This window comes from Ictalurus punctatus, chromosome 16 (assembly GCF_001660625.3).
Source record: "Ictalurus punctatus breed USDA103 chromosome 16, Coco_2.0, whole genome shotgun sequence".
Taxonomy (NCBI): domain Eukaryota; kingdom Metazoa; phylum Chordata; class Actinopteri; order Siluriformes; family Ictaluridae; genus Ictalurus; species Ictalurus punctatus.
In genome coordinates this window covers 17,336,816-17,357,362 of record NC_030431.2, presented here as the reverse complement: position 1 = coordinate 17,357,362, position 20,547 = coordinate 17,336,816, and the positions used below count along the sequence as shown (strand labels likewise).

Below are 20,547 nucleotides of genomic sequence, written 5' to 3'. Positions count from 1 at the left end.
AAAAGCCTGGAGTAAAAAAGTGCATCATTAGGATCATAATCTTCACCAAGGATACTTTATTTGTTTTCCATTGTCCATCATTTGCTCGGTAAGTGTTGAGAAAATGTGCATGTCTAAATGTGCCTATATAGAAATTTAAGATGCTGTATCATCTCTTCTCCATTCAGAAGGGATGTGTAAACAGTACAGATGCTATAGGAACAAAAGCCTGCCATGGTGTGGTGGCGTCTTATTGTGCACATGAATCACTGTCAGTAAATGACGAGGCAGTTGCATTGTGTCCACCATCCAAATCATAATTCACATTCACAGTGTCAGGAGGCCAAAATGAGTCAGACAACCAAGCCAGAGACAGGAGAAAAGTCTGACAGTCCTATGTTAACCTGATAGGTTCAGACTTGGTAGTGTGCAATACATTTCAAAGACTATTAAACAGAGATGAGGATAGGTTGAATGATGAGAAAGGATGAATGTAATTCACAGGATTGTGGATGGACTGGGATGTGACAACTGCACTGAGAATAAAAATCGCAAGTAATTAGTTTAAATGCACTTCACTAAAAATGATTTGTCTCTAAGGCATCAGGCAACATGTGAAACTGAATTTTTGAATATTAATTCTCTTTGGCCCTCTGATTTTTATCAATGATTTGAACAATTAGGACAGATTCAATTTGTATATACAGTAATGTTGCATTTTCATTAAAATAATAAACAGTAACTTAAATTATTTATTTAGTACTTCTCAACATATGAATTGTGATTTGAAAGATCGGTGAAATATTGCTTTAAGACCGCAATGCATACATAATTTGGATGTACACTACCGGTCAAAAGTTTGGAGACACTTGACTGAAATGTTTGTCATGATCTTAAAAACCTTTTGATCTGAAGGTGTATGATTAAATATTTGAAATCGGTGTTGTAGACAATAGAACATATTCATTTCTTTCATTAGAAAACTAACATGTTATTTACAAAAAAAAAAATTGGAGCGAAATATTCCGAAAAGCAGTCAATAAGTGTCTAGCGTAGGTGTGAACTCCTTTAATACTGTTTAAAAAGCATCTCAGGGAGATTCCTCAAGAAATTGGTTGAGAAAATGCCAAGAATACATTTCTGGAAATTCTAGGCTAAAAAGGGTGTCTACTTCGAAGATGCTAAAATATGAAATTATTTTGATTTATTATTATTATTTTTTTTATCACAACATAATTCCCACAGCTCCATTTGTATTATTCCAGAGTTTTAATGACTTTATTATTATTATAAAATGTGGGGGAAAAAATTTAAATAAAGAATGAGTGTGTCTAAACTTTTGACCTGTAGTGTAATTTATATGTACTTAATTTTTTTATTTATCCCAGTCATATTAATAACCGCACTGAGTTTAATTGGAGGCCACCCACCTACAGTACAGTGAGCAGTGTGTGAAAGCTGAGACGTTACACTGATATCTTCATTATGGCCTATTAAAATCCTCCCCACTTGTGCTGGAGAGGACCACACACGACCTTCATAAACCAGTCACAGCTTGTGAGTGCTAACAGTAATGTGTGCTTTGTGTATTGTGTGTGTCTTTACAGTTACTCTGTCACTGTGCAGGAGTCGTACGCACACCCGTATGATCAGGTGTATTATACCAGCTGCACTGACATCCTCACATGGTTCAAGTGCACACGCCACAGGTAAGAAAGCACTGTACCGTATCTCCATTAAACTAATTATATAATTCAGCACAAATAGTGATTCAATATTAAACGTAATGGTGTTTTAGTGGTTAGCACGTACATCTCACACCTCCAGGGCTGGGGGTTCAATTCCCACCGCTGCCCTGTGTGTTCTTCAGGTGTTTTCTCCAGTTTCCTCCCTCAGTCCAAAGACATGCATGGTAGGCTGACTGGCATGTCCGAAGTGTCCATAGTGTGTGAATGTGTGTGTGATTGTGCCCTGTGACGGATTGGCACCTCACCCAGTGTGTACCCTGCCTTGTGCCCCATGCTCCCTGGGATAAGCTCCTGTGACAAGCGGTATAGAAAATGGATGGATGCACCAGCAAATTAGATACAGTAAAAAAAATTGCTTAGTTTATGTAAGGAACAACAAATGGCCAATGTGTAAAGAATAAAACACGACAAGGCATGCTGTTATAGGCAAATAATCAGCAGTGAGGTGAGCTGTGTTGCTATAGACCAATCAGATTGAAGAATTCAATAGCACCGTAGTTTAACACAAAATTGGAATACTGGTATTTGTATGAGCATTTTCATGATATACAATATATATATCACAATATTAAATTTGGCTGACAGCGACAATATCATACTGTTACATTAAAAATACCATTAAAACTTAATCCCAGTGTTTTGTATTGGCTATTGTATTTATATATATATATATATATATATATATATATATATATATATATATATATATATATATATAGTAATTGATACATGAAACAATAGATTTGGCGAAGAATTTTCTTCTTTATTATTATAATAATGAGCTAAATTGTTGCATTCAGGGTGAGCTACAAGACGGCATACCGGAGAGGAAACAAGACCATGTACCGCCGCAAGTCTCAGTGCTGCCCAGGTTTCTATGAGAGCAAGGAGATGTGTGTTCGTAAGTAATACAACCTCCCTGAATTCAACCTCCAGACAACTCATAGTGTAAATGTGTTCTGTGAAAGGTTTTAATTAGTGAATTTGTCAGAACATATTCCATGCATCACTGTAAGTTATGGAGATGGAGCTAACATGAGCAGTTTTGAACACCAGGCTTGATTGAACACAAAAACTGATCAGCATCCACCCCAGTGAATACTTTAAACAAAATATATATTTTTTTGTTTTGTTTGTTTTTTTTTTTTTTTTACTGTGGAGGAATTTCATATCAGTTTCCATTTTCCATTTTCTCAACCAGTCTGATCCAACTCTTCCCTTGTTGGCGTGTAGGAAGCAGAGTAAACTAAACAAAACTCAGACAAAAAAAAAGCACAAAACTGGAATTGAGAAATATTTACAAGATATTTTTGGCAGATATGTTTATGAAATCATTTTTAAAATGTATTTACAGCATGTGCTTTCATACACTAAAAAAAAAAAAAAAAAAAAAAAAAAACCCTCACTGCTTAAAAAGTTTGAAGTAAACCTTCTAAGAGCAGAGACTTACAAAAGGTTTGGCCTATTGTGCTGTCAATTGAATGGGACAATGATTATAATTTTATATAATACAGTACATGATGAGTTTCAGTAATAATTATTATTTTTATCAGGTTGCATTAAAACAAATGTAGCACTAAATCGAAACGCTAAACTAAAACAAGTCAGTAAAAGTTTAAACCAAAATGTGAGCAAAATAAGGAAGGGAGGATACATTTCATAAGCAAATCCCTTTTTAACTACACTTTCTTTCAAGTCTATAAATATTATTTATCACTCTGAATAATCGGTTAGTGGTATCGTCTGAGAAATTTAGTATCGGTGCATCTCTAATAAATAATATTTGTAAGTGACTGTCACTTGAAATCATTCCGAACCATAGCATTGATTAAATAACCATCTCCCATCTAAGTTGTCCTTTTTATTGCCATAATATTTCACTGACTTTTATTAACAGCCTGACAGTGAAACACATTCATGTTACCTTAAATGACTTGGTGTGGAGGGTAGGGTGAGCAAAGGCGAGGGTAACTTCCGCTGTTAAAGAGCGGGACAATAGGCTGATAAGTCAAGTGATGAATCAGCTCTTATATTACAGTGGGTGTGAAAATGTCATCTTGTTGCTCAGAGGGTCTTTCTTTGAACTCTAAAATAAGCTGTTATATTTAAAACTTGGCCATAATCATGTGGTCGTTGGTCATAACCATGACAAATTTCAGAAATATTCTGTGTCTAGGGGGAATAGAAACGGTTCTTTTTTAAATAACATAATAAATAATACCGCTAAATGAAGTCAATCGATTATAATGAAGAGATCTGTCAGTGGAATAAACCAAAAAAGATTTTCAGTGGGAAAAAAATCTTGAGGATTATGTTTACAATGTTCATAATATAATGACTAAGTCTTGAGTTCAATTCAAAAGAAGCAGCATTGCAATTACAAAATTACAACCCCAATTCCGAAAAGTTGGGACAGTATGGAAAATGCTAATAAAAACAAAGAGGAGTGATTTGTAAATGTACTTTGACTTGTATTTAAACAAAACACGTATAAAGACAAGGTATTTGATGTTTTACGTCATCAGCTGCATAGTTTTTTGAAGGTAAACGTTTATTTTGAAATTGATGCTTGCAACATGTTTAAAAAAGATGGGGCAGGGGCAATTAAATAATACAGGGTGAAGTGAATTTTCAAGTGATTCTTTTTGTTAAGTTTTTTTTTTCTCATTTTCCATACTGTCCCAACTTTTTCAGAATTGGGGTTGCATGTAGTTGAAGGATTTTCATGTATTTCTTTCTATATGTATTATAACACTATATTGCCAGTTTGTGGACACCTGATCATCATACCCATATGTACTTGTTGAACATCCCATTTCAGAATGAATTCCCACTTTGCTGCCCCTCCACTCAGGGCTCTATGCAGTCCACTTGAGTTCTTCTACACCAACCTTGGCAAACCATATCTTTTATAAAACTTGCCTTGTGCACAGGGGCATTGTCATGCTGGAACATGTTTGGGCCTTTTAGTTCCTCTGAAGGGAAATCTTAATGCTACAGCATACAAAGACATTCTATACAATTCTGTGCTTCCCCCTTTATGGCAGCAGTTTGGGGAAGGCTCACATATGGGCGTGAAGGTCAGGTGTCCACATACTTTTGGCCATATAGTATGTGTGTCCAGTTTTTACTTTTAATATCGTAAGTGAATGACATTTCATTAGGTGTGGCCTGAACATGGACTGTGAGTCACCACTTACACTAGGCCGTGATTACTGTAACTCATTATTTCCAATTGAATCCTTTCTGTAGTCCAGAATTCATAACACAGCCTGGATGTGTCAGCTTTAAACGCAGAGCTCATTCGAGATCATGGAAATTCTGCCGTAATGTTCTACCGTAAAGCTGCATGGTGTAATGTATCTGGTTCTGTTCTCAGTGTAGATGTGCTACCCTTTAGTAATCTTGTTGAACTGTAATCACTGTATTCTCGTCAATGCTAGTAGATCAAACAGCACATCAAAAGATTCCCCTGAGCCGGGAACACAGACCCGATCCTTTAATGTTTTCTAACGGCTGACACTCTTTATATTGTGGTTTTATTTTGATTCCCAACCCTGTGTGCTCTTTGTCTAAGAGGTAGCCACTCTGTTTAGCAGATCACCATGCGTCTTTTTTTCTCCTTCGTTGTTTGTTTTTCCCATTGGCTCATCTTCACTTTGGCTGCGTCCATTTAAAGGAATGAAATCTGACCCGAGTTTCCCTTGTTTTTTCTTTTTTCCCCTCTTCCTCCCACGCTGATCCCTTCTTCCACAGCACACTGTGCTGAGAAATGTGTGCACGGCCGCTGCGTGGCCCCCAACACCTGTCAGTGTGAACCCGGCTGGGGAGGAGCCGATTGCTCCAGCGGTAAGTCCTCCAGCTGGAGCTGTCTGTCTCATAACACGCCCACACACACACACACGCACATTCAGACACATGTACACACACACACACACACACACACACACACACACTGGGCTGCTGTGTCAACCTTTCCAAAACATCAGCACACAAAGGAAGGCACCCAGAGTGACGCCAGAGGGTTTGACTGTTGTGCCAGGATAAAGAGAAGCCTCAAAACACTTAAAAAAAAACAACATTGACCCATTGTTAACACTTTATACAAATACTTTGTCAAATTTATATATTAAAATAATTTGCATAATAGTATTTTTAAGTGCACAAGATACAAAAGTAAAAAGTTTGCATACCCTTATGACAAAATGAGCAATGAAATGTAATTTATACCAAGTCATTTCCATTTTTTGTGCATATGCTCTAACTCTACCAGATTGCTTGGCCAAGCTGCCCATTCCTTCTCACACATACACCGAAATTTTCAAATCACAGTCAGGGTCATGGCAAAACTTATTTCCTTTGGTTCTTTGAACAGCATTATTAATGTCGATTTTGCTTTATGTTTTGGATTGTTGTCTTGTTGAATGATGTGGAATTAAATTGTTTGTTTGGTAAATTCATGGCTGTAGCTTACATTTACATTTACATTTATTAATTTAGCAGACACTTTTAGCCAAAACAACTTACAAATGAGGAAATACAAGCAAAGCGATATGTCAAGTGGAGAACAATACGAGTAGTGCTACCATACAAGATTTAAAATGGAGTTCTAGAGAAGCAAAGTGCACAGAGTAGAGGTGTAAGAGCCAGAGGAAGTTTTTTTGTTGTTTTAAAAAAATAATAATGTGGGGTTGGAGTTTTAGGGGTTAGTTAAGTGCTCATGGAAGAGGTGGGTCTTTAGCTGTTTTTTGAAGATAGTGAAAGATTCTGCGGTCCGGATTGAGGTTGGAAGTTCATTCCACCGCTGAGGGACAGTTAGTGTGAAATGTTCTGGAAAGGGACCTTGAGACACGCTGAGTAGGCACTACTAATCATCGGTCGTTAACTGATGGCAGATTGTGTGAGGGAAAGTACGCTTTCATGAGTGTTGAGGTAGGGCGGTGCTGATCCAGATACGGTCTTGTACGTGAGTATCAAGGCCTTGAATTTGATACGGGCAGCTACAGGAAGCCAGTGGAGGGAGATAAAGTGGGGTGTGATATGGGTTCTTTTGGGCCGGTTGAAGACGAGTCATGAAGCTGCATTCTGAATCATCTGAAGGGGGTTGATGGAGCTGGCTGGGAGGCCCGAGAGTAGTGCGTTGCAGTAGTCCAGTTTTGAGATAACAATAGCCTGGACTGGTAGCTGTGTAGCCTGCTCGGTGATATAGGGTCCGATTTTCGTGATGTTATACAGAATGAACCTACAGGACCGTGCAGTTGTTGAAATCTATGAGGACAACTATGTTTTTTCCTCTATGTCTCACATAATCTGTCTCTAGTTGTCAAATTCAATATGAAAACAGTGACGTCCTGATAATGTGGTGCCAGAATATAGCTTTCTATGTGGAAACATGTACAGTCCAAGACCCTATTGGCAGTGATGATTGCTTTTCAACTTATCTCAGAGCAGCTGATGAGGACACTCAGCTCAAGGTTTGCCCATAGATTTAATGGCCCATTGTGTTTAGCTCTCATGAGACTGAATGGCTGGGGCCAAGTCATCCATAGTAGAAACTGGAGTGTGCGTATGTACAGGGTTTTTTTTTTTTTTTAAATAAGATGTAGACACACACACTTTCTTATTAATTACTGTACATAACATATTTTTCTTAGAATAGAATGATCAAGTTTGTTAGATTTTTTTTTTCTTTGCCAATCAGCCAATCATGTAGCAGCAGCACAATGCATAAAACCATGCAGATACAGGACAAGAGCTTCAGTTAATGTTCACATCGAACACCAGAATGTTCACCATTGTGTGTAAACTCTTGTGTGTGAAATTGTGTTTATGATCAGCAGTTTCTCAAATACTCAAACCAGCCCATCTGACACCAACAACCAAAGTCACAGAGATCATACTTCATTCTGATTCTTAATGTGAATATTAACTGAAATGCTTGACCAGCATCTCCATGATTTTATGTATTGTGCTGCTGCCACAGGATTGGCTGATTAGATAACTGCATAAAAGTGAAGGTGTACAGGTGTTTCTAATAAAATGGATGGTGAGTGTATATACAAAATGAAGAAAGTCTCAGCATTATCACACAAGTAAGAGCCCAGTTATTCTGAATTCAACCGTAGTTAATTCCAGCCGTGCCAACAGGAAACTAATATCGAATGAGTGATATTTCGGACACACCGTGGCCAAAGGTTTTGTTTCATTTTGCTTTGCTAGTGGAAATAGATCCCAAACAAGCCACACTCACTGTATAGCCAGTTGGCTAGCTAGCTCATGTTGATTTGTACATTCTCGTTAAAGGTACGTCCAGCGAAATTGACTTCCCTTCTTACTTTTCATCTTCATCTGATGAGCTTTCATATTTTACATCAAAATTACTATTGATGAAAAATGGATCATTTGCCATGTCGCTGATGATGTCATACCTCTGTTTTGGTAACGGTTTCAGTGTAACAAACTATCGCTAGAATTGTACAAATGAGCAGATGAGTGATCCAAACAGTGAAATCTCCCAGAGCAGTTATACTAAATATACGCACTCTTGGAACACCGCTCATCCAAAGAAATTAGTGGACTGGAACTACCTGTTGTATAATTTACAATAACCTCACTAAAATTTGCTCCTGGTTAAGGCCATGAGTAAATTTTAGATTGCAAATTTATATTAAGCATTTTCTTTATTTCATCATGAAAATTAGTCACCAGGGGCCTACACTTCATATCTAACTATTTTTCTTATATAATGAGATGTGCTTGGCTTTTATACTTACATATATTAATTCCCTATTTTTACTGCCGCCATTATATCATTTTGGGTGAAATCCATTGACATTCAGAAGATGGAGGGAATGACTGATTATCTCACCTTTAAAAGCAGTTTGAAAAAAGATATACACTTTTATTGGCTCTGATGCATTAAATTTGCACCAGTACTATAGATCCACCCATCCACACTTTTAAAGTCAAGGCCACTTAAGCAAGTGTGATATTTCTAGCATTTTACCCTCTTTTGTTCAAACTAGGAAAAACTAATCACCGAGCACTGTGCATGACGGATTTTGTAAAGTCATTTCTAGCCTATAGGTATTAGCCAGTGCCCATTTGATCTCCACATCTTACATTTATTGATCTTTATTATTTTATACACTCCGGGGAAGCCAGGCACAATCCCTGTGCCCTCATGGCCAGGTGTGTTGAGTGTAGTGGGTCGATGGCGGCTCAGATGAATTAAATAAGCTCCTCGGTAGCTGCAGTCTGAGCTCGTCTTGTGTTTCAGGGTCTCAATAAAAAGGTCATTGTTATGTCTGCAGTCTCTCTGTGTCCCTCTGGAATTAAACAAGCTTTTCTAGTTAGCAATGGGCTGGGATTCATTGTTAGGAAAGATGGAGGTAAGAGGATACAGGTACACATGAAAGGACCTGCTAGTTTGATACATTGCAATATAATGTAGCTTATGATGGTGTTATGAATCAAAGGTGTGCTCAATAGTGTTAATTTTAGAAGGTTTGTACATTTTCCTGAGGGGGGGGGTTGCCATGACCATGACCATAACTATGCTGATCCAGTACCAGACTAGCAGCTGGCAGTATTAGCAGGGCCCTGTAAGGCATGATGTATACCTGTGTTTGAATAATACCAAAACTCTCTGAAAATTGTTGTGACAATTTATTTGTTATGGTCTAGCTTGAATATGAGGTTTAATTGTCAACTGTATTCTCTTCAGATCTCTTTTAAGATGATTAGCCTCATTCTACATGCTAGTGCTACATTCGAATGGGTGTTTCATTTGAAGATTTCCGAGCTAGCATGTGAAAGCTAACTAAATTCATTAATAAGAATGATTGCAACCACGTTGCAATCACTGTCATCACTAGACTAAGACACCTCAGAATGCCGTGGCTTTTATATGACTTTTTTTTTTGTTGCTAAAAATAAGTAAGTTTTTTTACATGCTACTGTATATACACTGATCTATAACATTAAAACCACTGACAGGTGACGGGAGTGATTATCTTACAATGGCACCTGTCCAGGGGTAGGATATATTAAGCAGCAAGTGAACAGTCAAGCCAAATTGTGATGGCTAGATGACTGGGTCATAGCATGGCTGTGTCACTTACCTGGGGACGAGATTTCACAGGCAAGCCAGCGGAGGCAGTGTGATGCTCTGGGCAATGTTCTACTGGGAAACATTGGGTCCTGGCATTCATGTGGATGTTACTTTGACACGTAAAACCTACCTAAACATTGTTGCAGACCAAGTACACCCCTTCATGGCAATGGTATTCCTTAATGGCTTAAGGAAGGGGCAGTGGTGGCTTAGCGGTTAAGGCTCTGGGTTACTGATGCCAATGCCAAGCTGCCACTGTTGGGCCCTTGAGCAAGGCCCTTAACCCTCTCTTCTTCAGGGGCGCCGTATCATGGCTGACCCTGTGCTCTGACCCCAGCTTCCTGACAGGCTGGGGTATGCGAAGAAAACAATCTCACTGTGCTTACTGTATATGTGACCAATAAAGACTCATTACTCATTATTAGTGGCCTCTTCCAGCAGGATAATGCGCAAACTGCAAAAATTGTTCAGGAACGGTTTGAGGAACATGACAAATAGTTCAAGGTGTTGACTTGGCCTCCAAATTCCCCAGCACTCAGTCCGATCGAGCATCTGTGGGACGTGTTGGACAGACAAGTCCGATCCATGGAGGCCCCACAGTCCATGGAGGCCCATACCTCGATGGATCAGAGATGTTTAGGCGGCACAAGGGGGACCTACACCATATTAGGCAGGTAGTTTTAATGCTATAGCTGATCAGTGTATGTGGGAAATTTTACATTAAAATATGACTCAAAGGTATTAAACATGTAAAGTTATTATTATATGAGGCAGAGCCTCATAATTCCAAGGTCTTAATTAGGTAACCCAGACCCTTCCCTCTGCTAAACATGAACAGGCGTCCCGATGGCTTTGTCCTCCGAAAGAATCCAGGCTGAGACTGACGATGTCTCTGCCAGTATCTAAGAGATCATGTTTGGATTTGAAACTGTCAAACATAAAAATCTGTCTATGTTTAGATATGACTTTTTTCATGTGTAGCTACTAATTCAAACATACAAACAAACCTGTATTTCCAAATACAGAAAATGATGACTCTTTTCTGTCTGATTATGGAGACAAGTACCCCAAAGACGCCTGTAATTTGAACACTGGTGTAATACACGGTATGTTGAGAGTATTATGATAGTTTTTTTCTATTTTTAAAGATCCAATCTAGGCCATGACTGGTTATATAAAGCATGAAGTATGATTTCTGTGATCTAGCTCTGTCACTCGGTCCATCATAAATCTACTCAGCCCTTACTCACTAACTGTGTTTGTGATCAAAATCAACTGGTAAAAGTACAAACGCTACTCAGGTCAAACCCGATGGTCTATTATGGTTGGCAATCCAGCGGTGTTTACACACTAGATCACTGTATATGACTAATTAGAGGAACATGTTGCTATGTTGTTTGCATTCTTTCTGTACTTGTTAACATGGCATGATGATAGTGACACTAATTGAGCGAGCTCTGTGAAGCTAATTGGTAGGGATGGTTTTTGTTGTCCTGTAATTGGGTAGCCTTTTCAGTACAACCTGGCAGTGGCTTACTATTGTCTGAAAAACCTTATTGTATTTCTGGATCTATCTGAGCAGCAGTAGCTCAAGGCTAGACTCCTCCACGGCCTCATCTGATCCCTTCTCCAAAGGAGGTCTCATGAAGCAGACACTAATATGCTATTCATTTCCTCAAAGATGCTCAGATGCTAACTGTGCGAGGGCCTCTCACTTTACAGGTCACAGGGCCATAACAATGTGTCTCTGGATTTTGCTGAGTTCAAGAAGCAAAGCAGAAATTGCCTTCGTTACATGCACAAAAGGCTGGGGAAGAGGTGGAGAATAACAGGGAGGAAATGCAGGAAATCACCTCAGGGCTCAGTGCTTGTGATAATCCTAACTGAGGCGTCTGATGGCAACAATGAAAAGCACACCAGCATATGGTCACTCATGTTTTTCACCTTTAAGTCAAGTGCTGCTTTAGATTAATGCACCGTTCTCAGGTTTAGCAAATCCTGGTCATATTGTTTTCTGCTCTAATGATGTATGGATGGCTGGCGCTGCGGACGCGACACACTTCTACAGTTTCATGGCTGAAAAAGCAGCGTTCATGTTGAAGAAGTGGCTTTACATTTAAGGCTCAGAGCAGCTGTTGTTCAGGTTTGTGTTACAGTGTACAAGACTTTTTAAAATCTCACCACTAGCAATAAAAAAACACTGTTAAGCTCTTGAAGGGTCTGGTGAAACTGCACATAAGTGTCCACTCTATTTATGCTACATCTCTGCTAAGGCTGATTTTTACATCTGGACAAGATGTGCTTTTATGCTGCGTTAGATTTATTTTGATCAGAAGATCTTATAAGAATCAACACACTGGGTTTGTTCTGTAGGGCAACGCTTATCTGTGTCTGCTTAGTTCTTCAGATATCTTGTATCTTTATACATATTTAAACCTGACGTGGGCATAGCCATTGATAAATATGAACCCTACCACTACGTTGCTGAATACACTGGAAAACACTGTGAGAAATAGAAATGCCAGAAATGTCAGCATGGTCTGTTTAGAAGAAGAAAAAATATCTGAAGATATTTACCATTGCTATTGTGATGTATGTGCACCATGCAAGATTTGTGTGATTAAACATTTGACTTTATAAAATGGTATATGGCTTTATATAAACCATTAAACTATATAAAATTATACATACAGAATTCCTCCTGTCTAACATGAATTTTTGCCGCAATTTTTTATCTTATTTTATGTCATATCTTAATGGCTTTTCAAACGTGTTATTTGTCAAATGCTGTAGATATGTTTATGTGTATTGTTATAAATGTATTAACGGAACTCAGAAGGATTAATTTTGCTAAAAGCATCACAACATCGAGTTCATTATACCACAGCACTGTTGAATTCTCCATTCTAATTGGTCAGGAGGTGTTAGTTACATTTCTATAACAGCAGTTCTGACAATAGATCCAGCATGTTTAAATTAATGTACTCATTCTAATACATTATTATTTCTATAGTAACAACTTGCACAGATTAATTAATTAATAAATTAATTGTTGTAAATGGAGGGGAGGGGGGTAACGGTGGCTTAGTGGTTAGCATGTTTGCCTCACACTTCCGGGGATTGATGTTTGAATCCCGCCTCCGCCCTGTGTGTGCATGAGTTTGCATGTTCTCCCCGTGCTTCGGGGGTTTCCTACGGGTACTCCGGTTTCCTCCCCCAGTCCAAAGACATGCATGGTAGGCTGATTGGCATTTCCAAGTTGTCTGCAGTGTGTGAATGGGTGTGTGATTGTGCCCTGCAATGATTATGCCTGTCCAGGGTGTCCTCTGCCTTGTGCCCCGAGGATTGCTGATATGGTGAAGAATAGCATTTATAGAAGGATTCTCTAGTGTCAGAGCTTTGCAACAGTCTGAGGTAAAGCTATAACTTTAAGTTTTCCAACATGGGATAGAGGACTTGTCTTCAGGACAGAGGACGTGTCGCGTTTTCGGGTTTCTCAGTAACATGACAAGCTACGTGACAATTATCACATTGAACACTCTCTCCAAGTATGACTGATGTCTAAACGAGGCTAAGTATAAATCCCAAGCTCTCTATACTTTGTTAGCCATTTTTTGGTTGCTGTGTATACATCTTTATTAAAATTGGGATCTTATAGGTCCTGCAGAGTTCAGAAAGGCCTCTGTGTGTGTGTTGTGTGTGTGTGTGTGTATGTGTGTGTGTGTGTGTGTGTGTGTGTGTGTGTGTGTGTGTGTGTGTGTGTGTGTGTTCGCCCGCGCACAGGGGTGTGAGATTTCAACACAGACAAAGCCCAACTGCTCTCTCGACAACTGGCCGCATCAATTACATCCACTGTTTTTTTTCCTGTAGTAACTGACCCTTTTCCATAAGCGTCATTCTGTTTCATGCTCAGATTGTGAATATGTCAAATGAAGCCAGATTGTAGCTGGGACATTGGCCTCTCTAAACAGGCAAAAAAAGTTTGATTAACTGCATTAAAATTTTTTTGCTTATTTGTCTGTTGTGTTAGAGGCATCATAATTTTACAGTTTAAAACTAGAATTTCATGAAGAAAATACTCATTCCTCACACTAATATATAAAGTCTTAATATGTCATCGGTCAGCTGCTCAGGCTTTTCCTATTCGCTGTCTAATTGTCTTCAGTTCTGACCCTCTGCGGAAACGTCTTAATAAATGCAGGAGGCACTTGTGTTGTGCATTATGAGAAACAGATGTCTAGGCGCCCCATAAACGCACAGCAGGACAAATTAGAAGTACCGACCCTGTTGGAAGTTCCCTGTTGACCTCTTATGTAGTGCATTTTAACTGTGGCTACACAACCCAAACAAATCTCAAAATACCATGTGTGATTTGTGGTATATCACCAAGGTCATTTGTAATCCTGTTGACAGGTCTGAAAAAAAACCTAAAAACAGCTGAGACTGGATTTTGAATCATGTTTGTCCTCTGGAGACCTAGAGAAACAAAGTAAACCTGCAATATGCAAATAAAAAGTGTATAATAATGCTTAAATACTACTAAAATATTTTGATTCGTAAATACTGATGCTGGTATGTCATCTAATACTGTATGAAGTGCGTATTTTCAGAGGGATCACTTATAATGCAACATGATGAAGTCTGATCACTTTTAATAGTCTGAAAAATGAATTGATATCTACTTTGGTCGCATTTATTAAAGCATTTAATTGTATTTAGATTTTTCACTGAATGCAGGGTTGCCAGAGCTGTGTTTTTATACCAAATTGGGATAATTTTCGAACAAGCTTGCAGGTGGAAACATCAAGGCTAGACTAGTTTAAACTAGATTTTTTTTTTGTGCTAATTTAAAAATAGTCTGTGGCTGCCAAGATCTTGTTTTAAAGCAACAACAACAACAACAACAAAAAATCTAATTAAGATTAGGATAGGGCAAACAAAGAGAAAGGTACATTGCTTATACTGCAAATCAGAAATGCATGATGTTCACACAAGAAGAAAACACACAAGAAAAACGTGACTCCTTTTACCAGTAGTGATTTTTTAGGGCTAGATTATGTATTTATTTATTTGCTTATTTGCTTATGTATTTATTTTGCAGTGTTTGAAATACAGTCTGAGACCTGGGAATCCTGTCTGCATCATTTTCAGTATGCTGTTAAATTATTTGCAAGTAGTAATTGAGGTCCAATTTAATTGATTTTATATTTAATTTCCCGAAATCTCAGAAGCGCAGTGTAAACTTGATCCACAAAGCTGAAATTCTCAAGTGCAGATTGAGATATCATCAGTGATATCATCAACTAATTACTCGGTTAATTATCCATTGAAAGAGGCAGAAGCCGAGGAAAATTGTTTCTCAGATTTAGTATGAAACACCATTATAATCATCTGTAAAACTGTACAACACATTGAAAACAAACTCTATTCATTATTCTGTTCGTTTTGCTCAGTTCTATTTGTTCTGTTTGTATTAATTTGTATCAGTGCATCATTTGTGTAATTTAACAGTGCAAATACAGGCAGACTACTGAACACTGGGCACATATTCATTTGTATCTGTCATCCTGAAGCTCATTTCCTCTCTAGGGCACTGAGTCTCTTTTTGAGTGGGACAATAGGGGGCCGTTAGTGTGCAGGCTAAAGCACGGCGAGGCCTCCAGGTCCACTGTGTTTAAACTAGGTCAGGTCTTACACACGTAGCTCTCTGAAAAGAAGGGTTTTGTGCGTACAGACCCTTCAATGTTTTTTTTTACCCTGCGGAAGTTCAGTGGACTTTTAACCAGGACCAGAAAGCACTGATGAACGCTAGGCACAGTGCAGCCTAATGGAACATGGAACACTGCAAAGAATTTCTCGAAGACAGAGGAGGGATTTTTCAGTTTTTTTAAGTCCCATGGTCAAATTTATTTTTCTTAGATGGCATTTTCATGAATGAAAGTGACTGTAATGAGAATATGGGCAACGTATTATAAGAGAATTATTGAATTTCTAGCAATCCACATCGATGTAGTTCAGATATCATAAAAATATCATAATATTTTTCAGATCTCATAAAAACTTTATCTCCTCATTTATAAATCTTTCATCTGACTTGGTTTATGTCAATTGAGACCGTGTGATGTGGGAAACCCTGGTGATTATTTAGCATGAATCAAATTGAACTCTAGTAGACCTGTACGGACACAAACCCTGACCTGTACCTAGTGGTAAAATGGACATAATGCACTTACATTTTGAAACAAGTTGTTACTGTAGAACTGGCAAATTTTTTTTGAGTGGCCTTAAGGACTAGTTCATGTGAAAAGATGGTACTTCTGTGACTGAAAGCTTTTAAAGTGCTGCCTGAAGAAGTACAAGTGCAGTTGTTGTTTTTTTTTGTTCTGTCTCAATCTTTGAAGCAACCGACTATATCAGCATCTTGTTCAATTCTAGTTAGATTTAACATTTTTAAGCTCATTTAAATGGTTTAAATGCAATGAACTGGTTAAGTATTTTCCATTGAACTGTAAAGAAAGCCTGATTTTATTGCTCAGTTTAGCTTAATGCTGTAAAAAGTTCAGTCAGTATTGGACAGCTGCTAGCTTTTCTCAGCAAAATTGAATGCAGCCCATAAACCGAGACTGAGGATCATGGCAGTAAAAGCAACAAGTGTGAAAACTGTTTCGAGATCATTTAACCCGATTAGTTTGTGACACCATGTCTGGTAAACTCATGACGACAGACCCTATTTTTTTGACCAAGATGCAAAAAGAGTCCAAGATTTTGTGATATTGGTGAATGAGAGTGTGCACGTAACCTGGCTAAGAGTGGCTTATACAGCTTATACCCTCCGAAACTATTGGAACAGCAAGGCCAATTCAATTGTTCTTGCTGTAGATTGAATGTATTTGGGATTGAGATCAAAAGATGAATATGAGAAGAAGGTTTAGAATTTCAACTTTTATTTCCTGGTATATATACGTAGATGTGTTAAACGACATAGAACATAGCACATTTTGTATCAGACATCCCAGTTTTTAGGTGAGCAGAAATATTGGAACATGTGACTGACAGGTGTTTCTTGTTACCCATGTTTGTCCTGTTATATTGATTGTTTAAACAATAAATAAATAGCACTGAACATTTACTCTCGGTTATAGCCTTTAGTTTCACTTGTGAAGACTGCATTTATTCTTAATACAGATAAGTCAACATGAAGAGCAGAGAGCTGTCCATGGGAGAAAGGCAAGCCATTCTGAAGCTGGAAAAAGAGGGAAAATCAATCAGAGGCATTGCACAACAATTGGGTATAGCCAATACAACAATTTGGAATGTCATAATAAACAATCTCCACAGGGCAGGGGTGAAGGTATTACAATCCACCGTTCAAAGAAGACTTCAAGACCAGAAATATAGAGGCCAGACCACAAGATGCAAAATACTCATCAGCAGTAAGAATAAGAAAGTCAGATTGGAATTCACAAAGAAATGCAGAGATGAGCCTGAACCAAGATTAACCTCTGGTAAGGTGATGGAAAGTTCAAAGTGTAGAGTAAGAAAGGTTCATGATCTAAAACTTACAAGCTCATCTGTGAAACATGGTGGAGGTAGTGTCATGGCTTGGGCTTGCATGTTGTTTAACACATCTAGATGTAAATATCAGGAAATAAAAGCTGAAATCTTAAACTCATCCTTCTTCTGACCTCAAACCCAAATGTCATTGATGTATAGCACAAACAAATGAATCGGCTGTGTCATTCCAATAGTTTCAGAGGAGACTAGCTTTTCCATCTATATTTTAGTGGTGGATAACGGACTGTCTGATTAAGCATCTGATGAATGTTTTTTTTTTTTTTTTTTGCTCTTTTGTAGCTGTTCACTCATGTGTGAGCCAACATTTATGTTGGCTAATTTCATGTCACTAAGATGGAAATAAATCAATTTGGTTTAACATTATGTATTCTGTTAATTACAGGATTAGATAATGACTCACTCACAATAAGAGCTTTTTTGTAAAAATGTTTAAAAACAAAAGAAATCTATTATATTGGAAGGTTATTTATGTTGAAATGTGGCGACATAAGCAGTGGCAATTTTTTAAAAAATTATTTACATTTTTTTTTTAAAAAGTGGGTTTGAAATCTCACTGTGGTGGCAGATTTCAATGATCATTACACCCATGTCAGTGCTTTAATTTCTCATCATAACTGGTTGAGAGCAGGAAAAAAAAATAGTTTGTGCTCAACAAACTTGGCAATATGTTATTGTTGTACCACATTACAGTACCAGTTACAGTTACAAATGTGAGGAGGTGAGGATGTCAGTCCCGGTATTTGTGCAATTTGTGACGTCTTCACTGCTTGTTTTAAACACTAGCAGCCTGTTATCACCAGATACAGTGCTTTATTTAGTATGTGATCACTCTGCTGTGATTATAAGGCAGTATGTTTCTTTATTAGTCTAGGAGATATGCATCACACACATCATAACATCATATCATACACTACCCATTAAAACCAACTCTGGTTGACTACTTTCAAATGGTTCCTGTTTGTTGTTGTTGTTTTTACATATCATTCAACAGTGAAAAACAACCACTTTTGAAGATGGAGCTGAACCCTGTTTATAAGCTATGACTAGTCAGGAGAACTCAGCTTTAAAAGTCTTTCAGGGCCCAAATGAAGTTGTCTCTAACGTCAGCTTGCTTTGTGTACTCTATCATCAGAAGTGTTTATTGACTCCACAGTGAACGCAATAATTAAAACACACAGCCTTTAACCTGAAACCACAAAACTCTAACGAACAATTACAGGCTCACTAAACTCTCCTAATCCATTTGTACCAGTTTCCTGGCTTTGCTGGAAAAGAACGCCTCTTTAGGTAGATTAAAGCGGTTGTAGTTTAAACGTGTGGTCTAGGGTGTACGGGCATCTCCTGCATACTGGAATCTGGACTGATCTCATCAGCTGTGGTCTTGGGCGGCATTTCAAACTTAATAGATGTGCCTCTAAAGATGAGACCAAAATGTGGAGGAAAATAACATGTTTTATGCCTGATGCCAGTTTGGTGATTAGGTTGGGCTGTACATTAGCCTTGCAGGAGGAGATTATTAAATGACGGTAGTTTATTCTCTACTTGGAGCGTTCTCACACGTGCGCCCTTAATGCAGCTGCGGCTGGTTCAACATGGATACGCTAAAGTTTTTACATTTCTTAAAACCCCTTTTTCAATGGATGATCTCACGTGGATATTGCAGACTTGTTGAGTCCCTGCTTTAATCATAAAGACTGTCCAGAGCTCTTTTTCACATATACTGAACATCCTTTCCTCGTATCATCTCAGGGGTATTTTCCTCACTACTTTCGCCTCTGGTTTGCTCATTGCTCATCATTTAAATCTACATCTAGATTTCTGTAAAGCTGATTTGTGACAATGTCTGTTGAACAGATAGTTCAACAGATAGTTTATATTTGTAAATTAAATTGCAGTTGAATTGATTATTTGTAACTACTGTTCAACAATAACCAGATAGTCAGGATAAACTAATCACTTTTTAAAAAAATAAGTTTTTATTTACTAAGTAACTGTGCTGGTCTAAATCATGAAGGGCGCAGTGGCTTATTGGTTAGCATGTTTGCCTCACATCTCCAGAGTTGGGGGTTTGAATCATACTTCTACCCTGTGTGTGCGGCACCTGCATATTCTCCCCGTGCTTTGGGGGTTTCCTTCAGGTACTCTGGTTTCCTCCACCAGTGCAAAGACATGCATTGTAAGCTGACTGGCATTTCCAAATTGTCTGTAGTGTAGTGAGTGTGTGTGTGGTTGTACCCTGCGATGGGTTGGCACCCTTTCCAGGGTGTCCCCCGTCTGTGTGCCCCGAGTTCCCTTGGATAGGCTCCAGGCTCCCTTGTGACCCTGTGTAGGATAAGCAGTTTGGAAAAAAGATGGAAGGTCTAAATCATATTTCCAGAAGTAATTTTCAAACGTAATTGGACTTTGGGCTGCAACGTTAAACACATAGTGTTCATTGGATATGTTTCTGTGTAAAGTAATGATCCTAAAGGAAGTCTTTTCCATTGAATTATTAAGAAAGCTTTAGTTTATTGCTCTTTGTGGATCTCAAGAATCGACAGCTGCTAGCTTACCTCAGCGACACTTTTACTCTGCCCATAAAACGAGGCTGAGGATCAGGGCATGGCAGCAAAAGCGGCAATCGTCAGAACTGGACAGAAAAAGACTGTGTTTCGGGGCTATTTATTCTCATAATGGCTAGTGACGTCATTGCTTGGTTTATATCCTTGACTACACGTGAGGATGGTAAACCTTGGGTTTGCCTCTTCAGTCCCATCTTGCGGTACGCGCTTGTGTTCTCTGATTTAAATGTAGATTTAATTAAGACTCTGGTGTGGTTATTATGGGCAGGACGACCTGTTATTATGAACTTTATTAGTCTGGCGGACACATACCTCACATCATCAAAAAATATTAACTAAACCATTAATCATAGATGTTTATTGACCCACTTTGGAAGTATTATGGTAAATACAAAAGCAAACATTTCTGAATGTGGAGATTAATTCTGTCTGTATGCTATAGCTGTTCGACATAACAGTGCATGGATTAAAGTTATGCTGGATTTTCCCTTCATATTAATCTTACAGAGGACATTTGTGAGATCGCAGGTTTGCAGATTCTTTTTCATAGAACAGCAACATTTAAAAGATT

The 20,547-nt window shown here is 38.3% G+C and overlaps 1 protein-coding gene across 1 annotated transcript in view; it reads left to right on the top strand.

Annotated features, from left to right (window-relative positions):
- Positions 1-20,547, top strand: part of megf10 (multiple EGF-like-domains 10) — a 72,094-nt gene that overhangs the window by 15,896 nt on the left and 35,651 nt on the right. Inside the window, exons 3-5 of the mRNA XM_017488368.3 lie at positions 1,587-1,688; positions 2,528-2,628; positions 5,484-5,576. Of these exons, the coding sequence (XP_017343857.1) occupies positions 1,587-1,688; positions 2,528-2,628; positions 5,484-5,576 (296 nt within the window). The remainder of the gene's footprint in view (positions 1-1,586; positions 1,689-2,527; positions 2,629-5,483; positions 5,577-20,547) is intronic.